The sequence below is a fragment of the Microcebus murinus genome, chromosome 15 (genome assembly GCF_040939455.1).
Source record: "Microcebus murinus isolate Inina chromosome 15, M.murinus_Inina_mat1.0, whole genome shotgun sequence".
Lineage (NCBI taxonomy): Eukaryota > Metazoa > Chordata > Mammalia > Primates > Cheirogaleidae > Microcebus > Microcebus murinus.
The window spans coordinates 40792002-40808314 of record NC_134118.1 but is presented as its reverse complement, the minus strand read 5'-3'; the positions used below and the strand labels follow the sequence as shown (position 1 = coordinate 40808314).

The 16313-nt window shown below is 39.6% G+C and overlaps 1 protein-coding gene across 2 annotated transcripts in view; it reads left to right on the top strand.

Annotated features, from left to right (window-relative positions):
- The window catches only part of ARHGAP10 (Rho GTPase activating protein 10), a 292374-nt gene that overhangs the window by 13778 nt on the left and 262283 nt on the right, over nt 1-16313 (top strand). The window contains exon 2 of one of the 2 annotated variants that reach the window (XM_012783755.2): nt 33-179. The exons of the other annotated variant lie outside the window; for it this stretch is intronic. Within the exon in view, the coding sequence (XP_012639209.1) occupies nt 155-179 (25 nt within the window). The 5' untranslated portion in view covers nt 33-154. The remainder of the gene's footprint in view (nt 1-32; nt 180-16313) is intronic. 2 annotated transcript variants of the gene reach the window in all.

Genomic DNA, 16313 nt, shown 5'->3' with positions numbered 1-16313 from the left:
ATATCTTTTTTTTTTTTTTTCCCCACTGAAAGACTCTGCTGATATCCTGCTTTATCTCACTGGAATTGTGCTGGTTTTTCTTTGGATGTCTACAGAGAAGAAAATGCCTCTGGTAACATCTGGAAGATTCTAGAACTTCCAAGCTTCTGCCTTTATGTCCAAGAGGATGAACAGAACCTGTAAGGGCTAAAAACGGAATAATTATCTGTGATCTAAAAGCATCTTTTCTCCCTCTTTTTTGTAACGACTTATAAACTAAGTACTTTTTTGTAATAACTTAGTTTAATAGGTAACTACTTAGTTTCTAACTAGTTTAAGAAACAACTCTGAAGATGACAGAAATGATTTAAAAAGCGGACTTCCGCTCTTAAAGCGTAGTGATATGCAAACAGCCCTTGTCTTCCCTGAGGTCTGGGTACCCTGACTGGCCCGAGGTAGCACACAGCCATGTCTTCAGCGGGGTGGAGCGTGGAGACTTTCAGGTGCCCCCGAGGGAGGACTTTAGTGCAGAAGGTCCCCGCTTGTGTGCTGTTTTTGTGGACAGTGTGTGGGAAGGATAGAGTTTAGAATTAATATGAACCTTTTTTTGTTGTTCACATTTTTGGCATAAAACACACTGTGTATATCCTTATTCATTTCCGTCAGTTCCAAGTGAGAGAAACCCAACTAAAACTGGAAGCAAAAAAAGGAATTCGGAGTCCTATGAGTGAAGACTGAGGAATGGGACTGGCTTCAGGTAGCCCGGAATCCAAGGATTCAGACAGTGTCATCAGGTCTCTGTCATCTGTAGCCTTTCCCTTAGTTGGCTTTACTCTTAGATTGGCACACTTTCCATGGAGGCCAGAGTTTAAGGCTTGCACCTTTCTTTATTTAAAAAAAAAAAAATCTTTTTTCCTGTGGCATAGAATGTCAAGCAAAAGGCTTACATCTTTCTCATTGCTCTGTGAAGTCCAGAGAATGGTGACTCCTTTTCTCTAGAGCAGTGGTTCTCAAATGGGCGGTTTTGACCTCCCAAGACATTTTTGGTTGTTACAACAGGGAAATGCCATGGCAACTGGTGGGCAGAGGCCAGTGATGCTGCTAAACATCCTACAACATGTAGGACAGCCCCCACAACAAAGATGCAGCCCAAAATCTTAATAGTGCTGAGGTAGAAAAATTCTGCCTTAGAGATAGGGAGACTATATAACCTACACCCAGATACGTTAGAGAATGAAATTATGCCAGGTGAATCCCAGTTCATGCTGGGATTGTTGCAAGTGTACCTGGCCCTGTAGTTGTCCTACATAAAAAGCACTATCAGTCCTGAATCACTTGCCTGGCATAGACTGATCACTAGATACAGTGGATGGTGTACTTGGGCCAGCCTGAATCAGATGCCTACCACTGGGGTGAAGATGTGGGCAGCAAGTGATTGATTTTCTGCTCAGACAGAACTCCATGGCTCACACAAATGGATGTGTAGAAACTGGGGGGAAAGCTGATGTCCTGTACAAACTTTCAGTTATGCAAAATAAATAGGATCTCTGGAGATCTATTGTACAACATAGGGCATATGATTAACAATATTGTATACTTAATATAAGATCTACCTTCTTAGGAAATTTTTAAGGAAAATTGCCACAAAAGGAAAACAAAACAAAACAAAAAAAACCAAAGGAGGTGGGAGGAGACTTTTGGAGGGGATGGCATCGATAGTGGTAGTTTCATGGGCCTATACTTATCTCTAAACATATTAAGATGTATACATTAAACACACAAAAATCTGTAGATATTTGGGGTAGGGGAGAAACCCTGATGTCCAGTACACAATAGAACTTGCACTTTGACAGTCATTTTGTTGAACCTGTTTTGATCTGGGTCTGTGGACTGCATGTGGCAAACAAATGACTATGTGAAAATAGTAAGTCAAAATAAGTATGACTTCTGTTTTTTCCCCTTGGTTCGTTGGTTGATTTTACCCAGAATAGATGGGTGGGAAAATTGAAATAAGATGGTGAAAGTGAAGGCTCTGGCCTGTGTGGCTTGCCTGGATACAAGGTCAAGGTGGTTGTTACAATGAGGTGTCTGTGACTTACAATGTGAGCCACTGAAGTATGGATCACTGTGGAAAAAACTTAGATCAAAATAATTAATATTTATAACATTTTAGCTTGGTACAGGCCAAAAAAATATTTTAAAAATTCAATAGCAACTTACTAGCTGAATTTAAATTTCTGACACTGACAGTGCTCCTATTTATTTTTGGAGAAACAAAGTATTGTTCAGAAAAACTGATCTTTATGAGTGTAATTCATCCAGCAGAGTAGTTTGAGTAATTTTACATTCTTTTTCTTTTCTTTTTTTTTGAGACAAGAGTCTCACTTTGTTGCCCAGGCTAGAGTGAGTGCTGTGGTGTCAGCCTAGCTCACAGCAACCTCAGTCTCCTGGGCTCAAGCGATCCTCCTGCCTCAGCCTCCTGAGTAGCTGGAACTACAGGCATGCGCCACCATGCCCGGCTAATTTTTTCTATATATATTAGTTGGCCAATTAATTTCTTTCTATTTATAGTAGAGACAGGGTCTGGCTCTTGCTCAGGCTGGTTTCGAATTCCTGACCTCAAGCAATCCGCCTGCCTCGGCCTCCCAGAGTGCTAGGATTACAGGTGTGAGCCACCACGCCCGGCCAATTTTACATTCTTTTTCCCACTAAGCAAAGAAAAATTTTCTTGAACGAAAATAGAACATGTTTTTATCTTTCTAATTTTATATATTTTTGATTTAATTTTAAATCTGGGATCAATTGAGAATTCCGTAAGCATCTAGAAAAGTTGTCTAAACTTTCTTCTAAAATTATATGATAGTCTCTGGAAATATTTTCCTTCTTCCCATTCTATTGTATAGGCTGGATGTAATCTCAAGGAAGGCTTTGAAAGTAGGTAGCTGACTATTTGCGTTACTTTTCATTGCTGGTCTAGGGGAATCGAGATGGTTAAATATTACATAAATGCTGAAATCTTTTAGAATTGACTTCTGTGTCTCAATTGATATTATCTAAAAGGCTTAAATGGCTATGCAAATTAACCTGTTGATGAACAGTCATGCATCCAGAGACAGGATGTATCACTTAACCACAGCTAACAGTTTTTTGTTTGCTATAAGATGGTTGAGTGCCTTTTGGCAGTGGCTACCTGAGTGTGGCAGGACTTTTTTATCCTGACAATCATAGAACAAAAAGATTTTTAAAAGTGCTTCTTTGTCCACAAGACAAAGAGGCGACTTTTAAAGACCTTTGGATTTTGTGACTTTGAAGTTTTCATTCCAGAAGGTTTAAAGCTGAAAGTGTGGTTCTGAGTCAACACATATGCAGTGAGAACAAAATGGGAAGGAGTGGACAGCGAGTTGGTAGCTTGCTGGAATCTGGCACCACAGTGAGTGTTTGGCCTTTGGAAGGTGTTTGAGGGCTACCATAATGAATGAAGGGTGTCAGTTTTCTTCCAGATTTGGTGACAGTTTAACAAATGCATACCAAAACTTAGAGTTTATATTAGGAAGACAAGTTAGAATAGAATGGAATTAATATGTATTCAGCTTTGTGGTCGTACTTTGTGCAAGTGAATGTGTATAACCTAATCATAGTTTAGATATAACTATGTTTATTATTGGAGAGGGATTGGTGATGATTTCTTTAAAGAGAATAGTCATCTCCCACTATAGTTTTGTTTTTTGTGGGAATACTCATTTTTATATGCTGGATTTGTTTAAATGAAGATACATGTAAAATACCTTCAACTTAAAACAATAATGAGTAGGTTACTATTGTCTTAGAGATGCTAGATTTTAATTGGTCTGATAATCTGCTTATACGTTTAGATATTGTTAAACATTATCTGAGATGTACTAAAACAGACGTGTAAGCTTACTGGAACTAATAATCATGGTGGTGGCTTTTGTAGTCATAGATATTAGGTTGGTTTTTTTTTTTTTTTTTGCTTTTTTTTGAACACTTACTGTGTTTCAGGGACTGTGCTAAGTGTTTTACATGGATTAATGTTTATTTCTCAGAACAATTCTATGCAATAGCTTCTCTTATAATAAATACCATATTGCTACTTAGGAACCTGGGTTTAGAGAGGTTAAAATACTTGCCCCAAATTACTCACCTGGAAAGTTGAGACGCCTACAAGTTACATGATCTCTGAAGCCTTTAGTTTTCTAGACGAGCATGCATTATTGCCATTGATACAGTATTTCACAAACCTGATTTGAGGTATTATCTTGTGGAAGGCCACAGGGTTATAATGTCTGGAAAGCTTGCTTTAGGGAATTTAAAAATTTTCCACGAAGTGATTGAAACTTCCTTTAAACTATTAAAAGTCACAGGAAAGGAAGTCAATTTCAGATGATCTGGAATAATGGCTATACTATTCTATTTGCATTATAAAAAAAATAAAAAGAGATTATTCTTGTTTGCTTTTTCACCAAAGCAGAATTTAAAAAGTAATGTTTTTGTTAACAACCTACAGAGCACACAGGTTTGATCTGTATTCACAGCTCCATATTATTGTCATATTTGGCCTAATGGTGTATGATGGCCAAAGGCTGGTATTATTTATCCTCTTAAAGGAAAATGCTTTTCTTTGTTTTGTGGAATATCGGTTACAGTTAATGCTGATCAGGATCCTCTATTAAATTTGCTGCTTGTCTCATGTTCCCAAACTGCATTGCCAGTCTTCACAAATAATAGCCATTCCTTTTCTTTTTAGATGTATTTTCATTCCCTTTAGTGATAGTATTCTAAATGTATTTCTCCTGAAATAAAATTTCTCCTGGTTCACTTATGAGAAACTTGCTATCAAGATGGTTAAAGAATTTTGTCCAAAGTCATGTGGAAAAGTCTTAGACAATATCAATGAAGATACTGTAGTTGATTTAAAAACATTTCAGAGTCTACACAATAAATGCTAAATTTAGGAAATCTCAATTTGCACATAGAAAGCTAGAATTAAGTGTTGGTCATCCTTTTTTTTTTTTTTTTTTTTGAGATAAGAGTCTCACTCTGTTGCCGAGGCTAGAGTGATGGTGTCAGCTTAGCTCACAGCAACCTCAAACTCCTGGGCTCGAGATCCTCCTGCCTCAGTCTTCTGAGTAGCTGGGACTACAGGCATGCACCACCATACCCGACTAATATTTTCTATGTATATTTTTAGTTGTCCAGCTAATTTCTTTCTGTTTTTTTAGTAGAGATGGAGTCTCGCTCTTGCTCAGGTTGGTCTTGAACTCTTGAGCTCAAACGATCCACCCGCCTGGGCTTCCCAGAGTCCTAGGATTATAGGCGTGAGCCACCACGCCTGGCCTCATGTCTTGGTCTTCTAACTCCTGCTGGAGATCTGCAAAGAATGTCCAACCCTCTTACTCTATTGAGGACAAAACATGCCCCCAGCGGCCACTGAGATGTCTGCTTTGTCCTGTCTGTTGATTCATGGAACTCATTTTTAGTGCTGAGTCTATACTGAAGCCAATCTTCTTATCTGTTCATTTGTAATATTAATGAACAAGTAAATGAGGAAATGGTATTTTAAAGGATTTTTTTTCCTTTTCAAGAACTATCTTAAAAATGTTCACATCATATTCATGTATGTTGAGAATTTACATCAAGATGAGAGCGAGAAAGTATTGAGGTGCAACCACTAAATAACTCATATGCGTGAGAGCTCCTCTTAATGCTTAACTTAAAGTTAAGTAGAGAACTTAATGAATTGAAAAAACATGATGTGACATTATTTCATACTTTGAGGCTTCCATTCCTTTGCTACTTATTGCTAGTTCAAAAAAACACCTAATGTTGAGTTGATGAAACTTCAGAACATGAAGACAGGCTTAGGAGGAGTTGAGGCACAGTTGGGACAGTGTTCAGATTCTTCTGAGCGCCCCAGACTGCCTCCAGATGGAAAGAAAAGCTCAGCTGTGGTTATCAGCAGTTTAATTCTTTTGGCTGAATTTCTTTTGTCATTCTTAATGATTGCTTATATTCAATATGCTAAAAGTTATATCTTTAGTCTCTTACCATATGGAGAGAATGTGGGTGAATTTTTACTATTATACATGAATAAAGATAGGTATTAGTGTTAACGTTGTTTCACATAAAGAAAAATAACAGGAAAAAGACAAAAACGACTTTGCTACACAGTTAAGTTGTACATTCTTTTGTTAGAATTATAGTAGAACAAAGTCCCTGAAGATATACTAAAATTCTTTTAAAATGACAGCTTTAAAAAAATTCACAAACAACAAAAGCAAACTTATTGAAGCAAAACCAAAGCTGCAATATTTGAAGTACTGGTTATTTTAAGAAGAACAAAACGTCATTTTGTTCTTATGAAAATTTTTACTTAATAAATTCATTTTTACCTATTACATTTTTTTCTTACATAACTGGTTCTTTAGTCAGGATGATCTGCGTTCATGGCATCTCTTCCCAGTTAATTTCTCCTAGAAAGTTGCGAGGTGTTCCTTTCTATTTGACTCTTTGTAAGCAGGAAGGGATCCTAGCCATGAGAATATCATCAGTACCATGTTATCAAGAAGAAAGAAAGAAAAAGAAAGAGAAAGAAGCTCTTTTTGAAAACACTAATAACATCATTGGCTTTTTCTTTGTCCAGCTGCTGAAAGTGTTTTTATGGAGTAGCTTTATTTTTGCTCTCAAAAACACAGTAAAATTCATACTGCTCTTGTCCTCCTCCTACCCTGATACAGTTGTAGGTGAGACATTTATATTTGGTTCTTTTAGAAGCTGGACCATCACGAAAGGGGGCAGTGTATGTGTGTGCGCACGCATTGTCAGTCAGCTTCCGTGGCTGTTTGCTGTGAATTTTGTCCTTGGTTTATTTTGCATTATTTATCTCACTTATGTGTTGAGGAGCCATCGGCAATGAGACTGGCTGCCGTAATGGAAGAGCCAGGTGGCAGACCTGGACTGGACTGGTGATTTTTTTCCTCACATGATAAGTCATTATTGGGAGGTGCCAGTTGGTTGTGAAGACTGAGGCTTCTAAAAATTTCTTGGCTTTTCTCACATGAGGACTAGATGGCCTAGTCCTCACAGCTACCCACCCACTCTCGAGGAGGGAAGAGAGGAGGAGGAAGAAAGGAAAGATCTGTATCCACAGTGTTCCCAGGACTCTCCAATAGGCTTCTGCTGGTATCTCATTGGCCACAGCTTTCATTCTCCCTAGCTGCTAGCAAGTCTGGGACAGAGTTGTTTGTGGTCCAGCTCTTGTTGTAGAGGAAGGCAAGGGAAGAAAAAGATGAGCATGACCGTTGAATGAGCTGAATACTGGATCTGCCAAAACCAATGAAAAGATTCTACAGGTGAGGATCTTAGTAGTGTTTTTCCATTTAACATCAGTTTGTCCACAGGTCTTTATTGAGCACTATGAATGTGAACTGTCCAGTAGTCCACCCTTATCTGAGGTTTCAGTCACCTACGGTCTAAAAATACTAAATGGAAAATTCCAGAAATAACTCATGAGTTTTAAATTGCATGCCATTCTGAGTAGTGTGATGAAATGTCACGGCATCTCCCTCCATCCCACCTGGAATGCAAATCATCCCTTTGTCCAGTGTAGTCACAATTTACAGTTTGTATAGGGGAAAAAACATAATAATACATAAGGCTCAATGTTATCTGCAACTTCAGGCATCCACTGGGGGTCTTGGAACATATCCCCCATGGAAAAGGCAGGACTACTGTGCTGTTACTGGTCTCAAGGAGTTAGAGGGAGACATGCAAAGGTATAATGTATTGCCTGATTAGAATTTGCAGTCTAGTTCTGGAAATACAAAACACAAAAGTTCTGTGTAATTAAGTGTTTTGTTTTCTCATCAGATAATGAGAATGGGGCATTCACAGATACCTGATATAATGAAAAAGGGTTACCTTGAGAGGAGGGGCCTTGGTTTAGGCTGGGTGGCAGTGCATTTGCAGAGGGCGGTGGAGGGAGACACAAAGAAGTAACGAGTGATGCCAAATGGAAAGCAGGATATAGCAGCTTCTTTAGATTTGCTGAAAAATCTAAATCAAAGCTAATAATGTTTTCAGCTTGGCAGATAAGGAGAAAATTAGAGACCAGACCAGGAAGTCACTGGGGACACAGGGCAGTCAGTCTAGTTTAGAGTAGAAGGCTTTATGGCCCAACTGGTCTTCTGGTCTTTGCTGCTGTGTCCATCACCTGATTTTCCTTTACCAGCCTTCCATCTGCTGTAGCACCGACACCTTCTGTCCACAGCTCTGCTTGCCCCAGACTTTGGCTTACTCGTGGGTCTCTACTCTGAGTGTCCTCTCAGCCTCCCCTGCTGCTGCTATGCACCTGCCCACTTCCCTATTCTTCAGTCAGGTTCTTAAGACAATTTGGTTGGCCCAGTTAATTACCATTGTCCTTGTTTTGGAACCGGTGGTTAGGCCTGGCCCATCCTGGTCATTGGCCAGTCTGTCTGTTGGCTGCTCCAGGATCTGGTGCCTGTCCCTGTCCAGTCAGCTGTAACCTATGGTACAAAACAGGTTTGCCCAAGACTGCCACCTCTCCAGAGCCGGGAGGAAGAGGGTCGGGCTGATTGAGGAGCAGGCACAGCGCAAATACAAGCCTAGTATGTGTGCCATGGCTTACTTTGCATGCCCCTATTGGTTTTATAAATGTTTCTTTATCCAAAGAACCATTTTTCACTTCATTTTACAAAGAATCTAGTGCAGTTATGTTCACATAAACCTTTGCCTGGTACTTTTTTTGGTATGCAGTTTAATTTTCTGACAGTTTTACAGAGATAAAATTCACACATCACACAATTCACCCATTTAAAGTGTACATACAATTCAATGGTTTTTAATGATGGCTGTGCTATTCTGTGAATATACAATAGTTAAATTTAGAACATTTTCATTACCCCAAAAAGACACTCTGCACCACTTGGCTAATACTTTTTGATGCAGATACCGTGTAAAGTACTAATAGGTCCATGCTTAGTGCTTCCGTCAGGGAGGCTGTTCCTTCCCCGCTCTTTATCCCTCTTGCCTGCCTGCCTGTTTTTGGCTTTAGCACTGACCACCTAACATGTGGTGTATTCTTTATGTATCTATTTTAATTATTGTTTTTCTCAGAATGGAAGCTTTATGGAGACAGGGGTTTTTGTCTTAGAATGACTGGTACCTGGTGGGGACTAAGATATTTGCTGAACGAATGAATTATTAATCAGTTTGTTAAACTTCCTCCTACCAGTGTTGTGCTGAGAACTCTGTGCATTGTCTCATTGAAGAACTGTCATCTCCACTTTACTCTCATAGAGACCGAGCCTCAGAGGTGAAATAACTGTCCAGAGTAGGTAACAGGCAGAGTGAATTCATAAATCAAAGTGGAGCACGTTGCTGTCCACTAAAAATATAATGCAAGCTGCATAATTTAAAATTTGCTAATAACCTCAATTAAAAAAAAGAAACAGGTGAAGAGGCTGAGGCAGAGGATCCTTTGAAGCCAGGAGTTCGAGGCTGTAGTGCCCAGTGAGCGCGTCTGTGAGTAGTCACTGTGTGCCAGCCTGGGCAGCAGAGTGAGATCATGTCTTAAAAAAAAAAAAAACAAACAGGTGAAATTCATTTTAATATTTTACTTAAGCCAATATATCCAAAATATTAACATTTTAACATGTAGTCAATATAAAAATGATTTTTATTTTTTTTAGACAGAGTCTTGCTTTGTTGCCTGGGCTAGAGTACCATTGATGTCAGCCTAGCTCACAGCAACCTCCAACTCCTGGGCTCAGTCAATCCTCCAGTGTCAGCCTCCTAAGTAGCTGAAACTACAGGCATGCACCACCATGCCTGGCTAATTTTTTCTATTTTTAGTAGACGTGGGGTCTCGCTCTTGCACAGGCTGAACTCCTGAGCTCAAGTGATCCTCCAGCATCGGCTTCCCAGAGTGCTAGGTTTACAGGCGTGAGCCATCATGCCCGGCTAATATAAAGATAATTAATGAGATATTTTGCATTCTTTTTTTTTGGAAATGGGATCTTTGGACTTCACTATGCATTTTATACTTATGTTATGGTCCCTCTCCATTCAGGCCAGCCACATTTCAGGTGTGGCTAAGTGGGTGCCCTGCTGGGCAGCCCACATCTAACTTTGAACCCCATGTTCTTGCATCTGTGCCTTGCTGCTTCCCCCTATTCAAGCTGTCAACCCTTCCAGTTTGGGAGGATAATACGCAGTATCTACACCTGACATTTGCAGAGGCTGGTCATTTACAAAAGGCTTAGTTTACATGTTTAGCTCATTAGATTTTCACAGTAACTCCAGGAGGTAAGTGTGTCAGGTTGAGATCTGGAGAGCTTGACTAGCTTGTCCAGATTTACAAGGTTTGGACTTGGCAGGGTCAGGAGTTGAATCCACATCACTCTGTGTGCCCTTTCCGGACAGAGTGGCAAATGCAGGGTTTAGGAGTGCTGCTGAAAGGGGCCATTCTTTTCTTAGCCTTGGGGTAGTCCTCCAACTTAAAGGGTTCGTCTGCTTGTCTCCCAAGTCCATACCTGGGCTTTGAGGAATCTGCTGTGTTGGAGATACCCAGAGCTGCTTTGTTACTAATTTCAGGTTTGATCCCTATCATTTTCCCCTCTTGTTTTGAACACTGTTCCTCATTCCCTACTCTTACTCATGTCTTATTTCTTCTTTTAGACTGGGTTCCTTTTAAAACTATGTTTCTCCAAAGTCTCCCCTGGAAGTTCCCTGTGCCTTTCTTGAAAAATAACTTAAAAAAAAAAAAAAGGACGATGTAAGAAAGAGATATTGACTTGGTGACTTGACTATCTGAGTGCCATTTAATTAGGAATCGGGCGACAGTACAGAACTCGGTGAAGAAAAGACTTTCTAATTTGTGGCTGGTTTCCCTAAGTCCCCGTTGAGATGGGGCTGAGTTAGTGGCCTCTGGGAGCAATAGGAAAGCCCCGCTGTCCTGTGGAGGGTGAGTGGGGCTTGCAAAGCTGCCAGGTTCCTGCCAGGTTTGGGGAAACTATGAAATTAAGAACCCTTGACTGAGAGCTGGAAGAGAGCTGGTTATAGGTAACAATTTCCAAGAGGCAGTTTATTTTATAAGTTAGGGTTAAGCTCTTTAAAAGCAAAATTTATTTAAAATTGTTGTAGATTTTTTTTTTAGGGTTTTCCCCTTTTCATAGTGATTTCTTTACTGACCAAAAGTCAGCGAATGTTTTAATGGTAATTTCTTTAGTGACCACAAGTCAGACCGCAAGTGTGTTGTATTTGTATGTGGGTTCTTTGGTACTTTTTGGGTGGGTTGTGACATCAGCATTCCATTCAAACCATGAGACTCTGCAGCATCATTTTAGTGGTTCCTCTCTGATTGGAAGCTCAATATTTGGATTTATTCCTCCCCCTTCTCCATAGGAGAGGCGGCAGTCTTTCATGAATGGGAGGAATGCTTTTGTTGGGGAGTTAGCAATTATGTAAGGCTTGTAAATTCATCCTCTATAAAATGTAATTGCCTGGAATTCTGTAACCAAATAACAGCAAGCAACATGGATTGGGGAATCTGCCCATTTAGAATATGTAGGCGAGTTTACCTCTTCTAGTACTGGACTCTTAAGAGTTTGTGCTGATTGGTGCTCAGCAGTTTTAAGGTGATTTTTAAGAAGGCTTTTTCCTAGGACAAAAGGAGGAGGAGAGTTAGATGAGTTGAATGAAATGAGTAGCCACAACAGCGTCTTTTCTTGATAATTCTCTTGATTCTGGTTTTCATGCTTACATCCAAATCAGAAACTGCCAGATTCTCTGCCATTAGAAAATCTATGCCTTTTGAAATTCAAGTATGCTACCAATTAATGTTACTATCTTCTAACTGGTTATACTATTTAGCATTGGCAGATCTTATGAGAATTAGTTGAAGCAGATACAGAATGGTAGCCTGGTATGGGTGCAGGAAAAGGAAAATGAAAGGTGATTGGGTAGGTGAAATAGAAAAGATTAGTTATTTCTATTGCTTTTTTTTTTTTACTTGACTAAGTGGACTGGGCTGGGGAGTGGGATAGATTGTTGCTAATCAAAGAACAAGTTTCTAGTATCTGCTACTCATCTACTCTGTTTGCTGGGAGTTGTGAAAGGTAACAACAGACTTATGATTAAGGAGAAAGTATTGTTGAGCAAATGGGCTTGCTGACTGATGTGCACAGAGGCCAATAACTATGGCACTGTTTTTTTGTTTGTTTGTTTGTTTTTGTTTTTTTGAGACTGGGTCTTGCTTGGTGCCCAGGCTGAAGTGCAGTGTCACAGTCATAGCTCACTGTAACCTCTAACTCTTGGGCTCAGGTCATCCTCTCATCTCAGCTTCTTGAGTAGCTGGGACTACAGGTGTATGCCACCACACCTGGCTAATTTTATTATTTTTTATAGAGACAAGGTCTCACTCCATTGCCCAGGCTGGTCTTGAACTCCTGGGGCTCAATCGATCTTCATGCCTTGGCTCTCCAAAGTGCTGGGATTACAGGTGTGAGCCACTGCACCTGGCCTGACACAGCACTGGCTTTTGAGAAAAGAAAGGCGTCAGCAAGGAGACAGGAGCAGGCTCAAATCTGTGCCCTTGATTTGGAGTCTGGGGCAAATTTATGGGTTTAGAGGGCAAGGGAAAGGGCTTAGGAATGTTGGCTTGGCATAGCTTGATTGGAAGGCTTTAAATTTGACCATTTATGGACAGGTATGTTGAGGTGGATTTTAGCCCTGCATCTTCTGGGCCAGTGGACTCCTTGCTTCTGAAAGAGTTCCAGAGTTCAGGTTCTGGTCACATCCTGGTCTTCTTGGTTCCAAGGGGAGAAATGTTGGTTCTGGGTGTTATAGAGGTCAAAGCTTTTTCTACTATGCATGCTTGGGCTACATGACTTGCGGTTTTGGGCTCTGTTAAACCTAAAATGTAACTCGACATTTTGTTATCAACGGAGTAGGCTCAGTTTGAGCTGGTGCTGTGGTTATAATGGGAAATAAACTTTGACAGGACATAAACATGAGTAAAGTAAAATGGGAATGAGTTAATTAACTAATAAAATGAAAACAAAAAAACTCACGATAAGGATATATAAGATTTATTGCAAGATGACGACTGTAGAAGTGGTTCTCAACTCTTACTGTGCTTTAGAATCACTTGGGAAACTTTAAAAAAATACCAGTGCTTCTGAAAGAATGGCTGGGTGATTTTATTTTACTTACTTTGGGATGCAGGTTAGGCATTGGAATCTCTTTGGAGAGCTCTAAAAAAATACCAAAGATTGCTTTCCAGGCGATTTTCATAGGTAGCCAGGGTTAAGAATAACTGGTATAGATCATAAATGTAGCCTTACGTAAACAATGACTCTTGAACTTTAGTGGGACTCTAAATCAACTAGGGTGCCCATTAAAAATGCAGTTTTCTGGTCTCCACTCATGTTTTGTCAGAGTTCTGCTGCAGTCTCTTAGACTACCCCTTGAGAAACACTGTTGTAAGTGTAGAATATTGGATGATAAGTTCACGGGGAACTGAATGGAGCTGGACAGGTTTCATGGAAAATGGAACATGAGCAAGTTCCTGAGTAATATGTAAGATTTATGAGAAAACTGGATGGAAAAGTACAAGTTCTGTTTACCGATACAGTTATTATGTTTTGGTGGGGGAGTAATGTGAGATGAAGGTGGGACAGTAGCCTTCAGTGCCACTTCCAGGGGCTCAGATTTCACATGGTTGGACCTGGAGAGAAGTGAGGCTGGAGACCCTGGTGTGAGCTTGCCCTGAGAACTTGGCCAGCAAAGAGCATCCAAAGGACAGGCACACCTGCCGTTGTAGGAAGTGATTTTTCTGTAGGAGGTGACTTTGCAGTGTGGCTAATCTTATACCAGCTCCCATGCAGTAATAGAATAGTGACTTTTGAGCTAAAAACCTCTAAACCTGGAATCAATCAATTCAGCAAACATTTATGAAGTGCCCTTTATGTGGCAGACATGCTGAGGAACTATAGATTACTTTGCAATAACATGTTGGTCCACTAGGAGTGTTTTTAAAAATATATTTTGGGCTATGGAACCCTTTGAGTGTCTAATAAAGTAGAAGCTGCTTTTTTTACAAAAATACCCAGATATATGTCATCTTTGCTTATAATTTTAGAGCTTTTAGATACTCTAAAGTCAATTCATAACCCTTGTAGATGTTTATGGACTCCAAGTTAGAGTAGAATAGTCTTAGAATAGACTATGGACCAATGGTGATATAATGTCATTACATTTTAGGGAAGTAGAGAAATACAGGAATCCATGACATTTTTGAGTCTTTTAATTATTAGCCATAATTTATCATGACATGAGTAACTTAATATCTATTTAGCAAATATTTTTGAATGACATTTACATAATCCACAACCAAGTGTTTCCATATCATAGTACTGTAAAGCACACATTAGGCCGGGGTGGGGGTGTGTTTCAATGTGCCACATCCATTTTCATTCCTGACAAATTGCAAAGTAACAGGTGTGTCTTTTCACTGTGTTGGGTCTTCTGAAATAAAACAGAAGTGACATTTAACCCAGCAGTTCTCAGTGTGTGTTCTGGGGAATGCTAGTGCTGATAAAAAGAAGCTCCATGAAAACAGTATCTGGAGTCAGAATCCTTCTGTAAGTCATGACATGTTCTCTCCCTTCTTGGAGATACACTATCCAGTGATTATAGTCATCCCTCGGTATCCTTGGGGGATTGGTTCCAGGAACCCCTTGAGTACTTAAATCTGCAGATGCTTAAGTCCCTGACATAAAATGGCATAGTATTTTCATATAACCTGTGCATATTTCTCCCATATACTTGAAATCACCACTAGATTACTTATAATACCTAATACAATGTAAATGCTATGTAAATAGTTGTTATACTGTACTGGTTTAGGGAATAATGACAAAAAAGTCTGTACATGTTCAGTATGGGCACAACCATCCGTTTTCCCCCCAATGTTTTCAATCTGAGATTGGTTGAATCCACAATGGAGAGCCCGTGGATACGGAGGGCTGATTGTATATTAAAGCAAATCCCACAGTAAAGGAATCTGTTTAGCTTTGTTTAAACCCATCAGTCCCTAAGTTTATTTAACCAGGACCTCTCTTCTTAAAACATTCTTTTCCTTCTCAAAGGACAGAGATTGGTAAATAATACTTTTTGTAATTAAAGTTGACTGGGTGAAATATGAGTGAAGCTGCAGAGTTTACCTTTTTTAAAAAGCCCACATGGAAAAAATTATGTAGGTACTCTGAGTGATAACTTAATTTCCCTCACATCTAGTGTCAGAATTTTGAAAAACATTGGGAGAGGACTGAGGTCTACGTATGCAATACCTTTGAAAAATAGCTGTATTTGCTCCTATAAAAGAAGACTGAGACTATATCAACAGGTTACCAAGAATCGTGTTGAAAATAAAGGAAAAGCTGGGTGCAGTGGCATGCACCTATGTCCCAGCTATGTGGGAGACTTGAGGCTGGAGAATTGCTTGAGCCTTGGGAATTTGAGGCTGCAGTGTGCCATGATCACACCTGTGAATAGCCATTGCACTTCAGCCTGGGCAGCATAGTGAGTCCCCATTACGAAAAAAAAAAAAAAAACACTTTACAACTTTCTTCTAACTTGTGGATTTTGTTCAACTGGAGTCCTTTCTCTAGCAAAAATGCAAAGTTGAAAATAATCATGATGGGGATGGAAGACCAGGGAATAACATATTTGTATGATTAATGGAATGGATCTTAAATAATAGAACAGATAAATTAGAGCACCTTCCTACGAAGGAAGCAAAGATACAAGATTGTAGAATCATGAAACGTGAATATACTAGGGAGTAACTTTCCTCTTAAAATTGGTACAGTATAGAGAAAAGTACATTTATTAATTGACTGTTTCAGGATGACTTTCAAACATTTAATTTAAATCATACATCAAACACTGAATAAACTGCCTGTATTTGGCTGGCCTGTGTCCTAGCTGCTGAATATTTGGGAAAGGATAAGATACTGACTCTGACCTTGAGAGGCTTATGTTTTTGGTGAAAGCAGCTTTCCAGCCGCAGGTGTACTGTAGATGGCATCTTCTTCCTCTCTGGGCCCTCTGTCCTGCCCCCGACTGCTATTGCTACTGCTACAGCCTGATTTCAGGCTGACTGAATCAGAGAGCTACCTGAGCATGGCAGTACTTCTATTACTTTATTGTGTTGTAAAATAAGTCCTGATAAGAACATACTAGCGGTTTTGAATGTCTGGAAACACTGTAAACCTGTCAAATAAGCCTAAAAA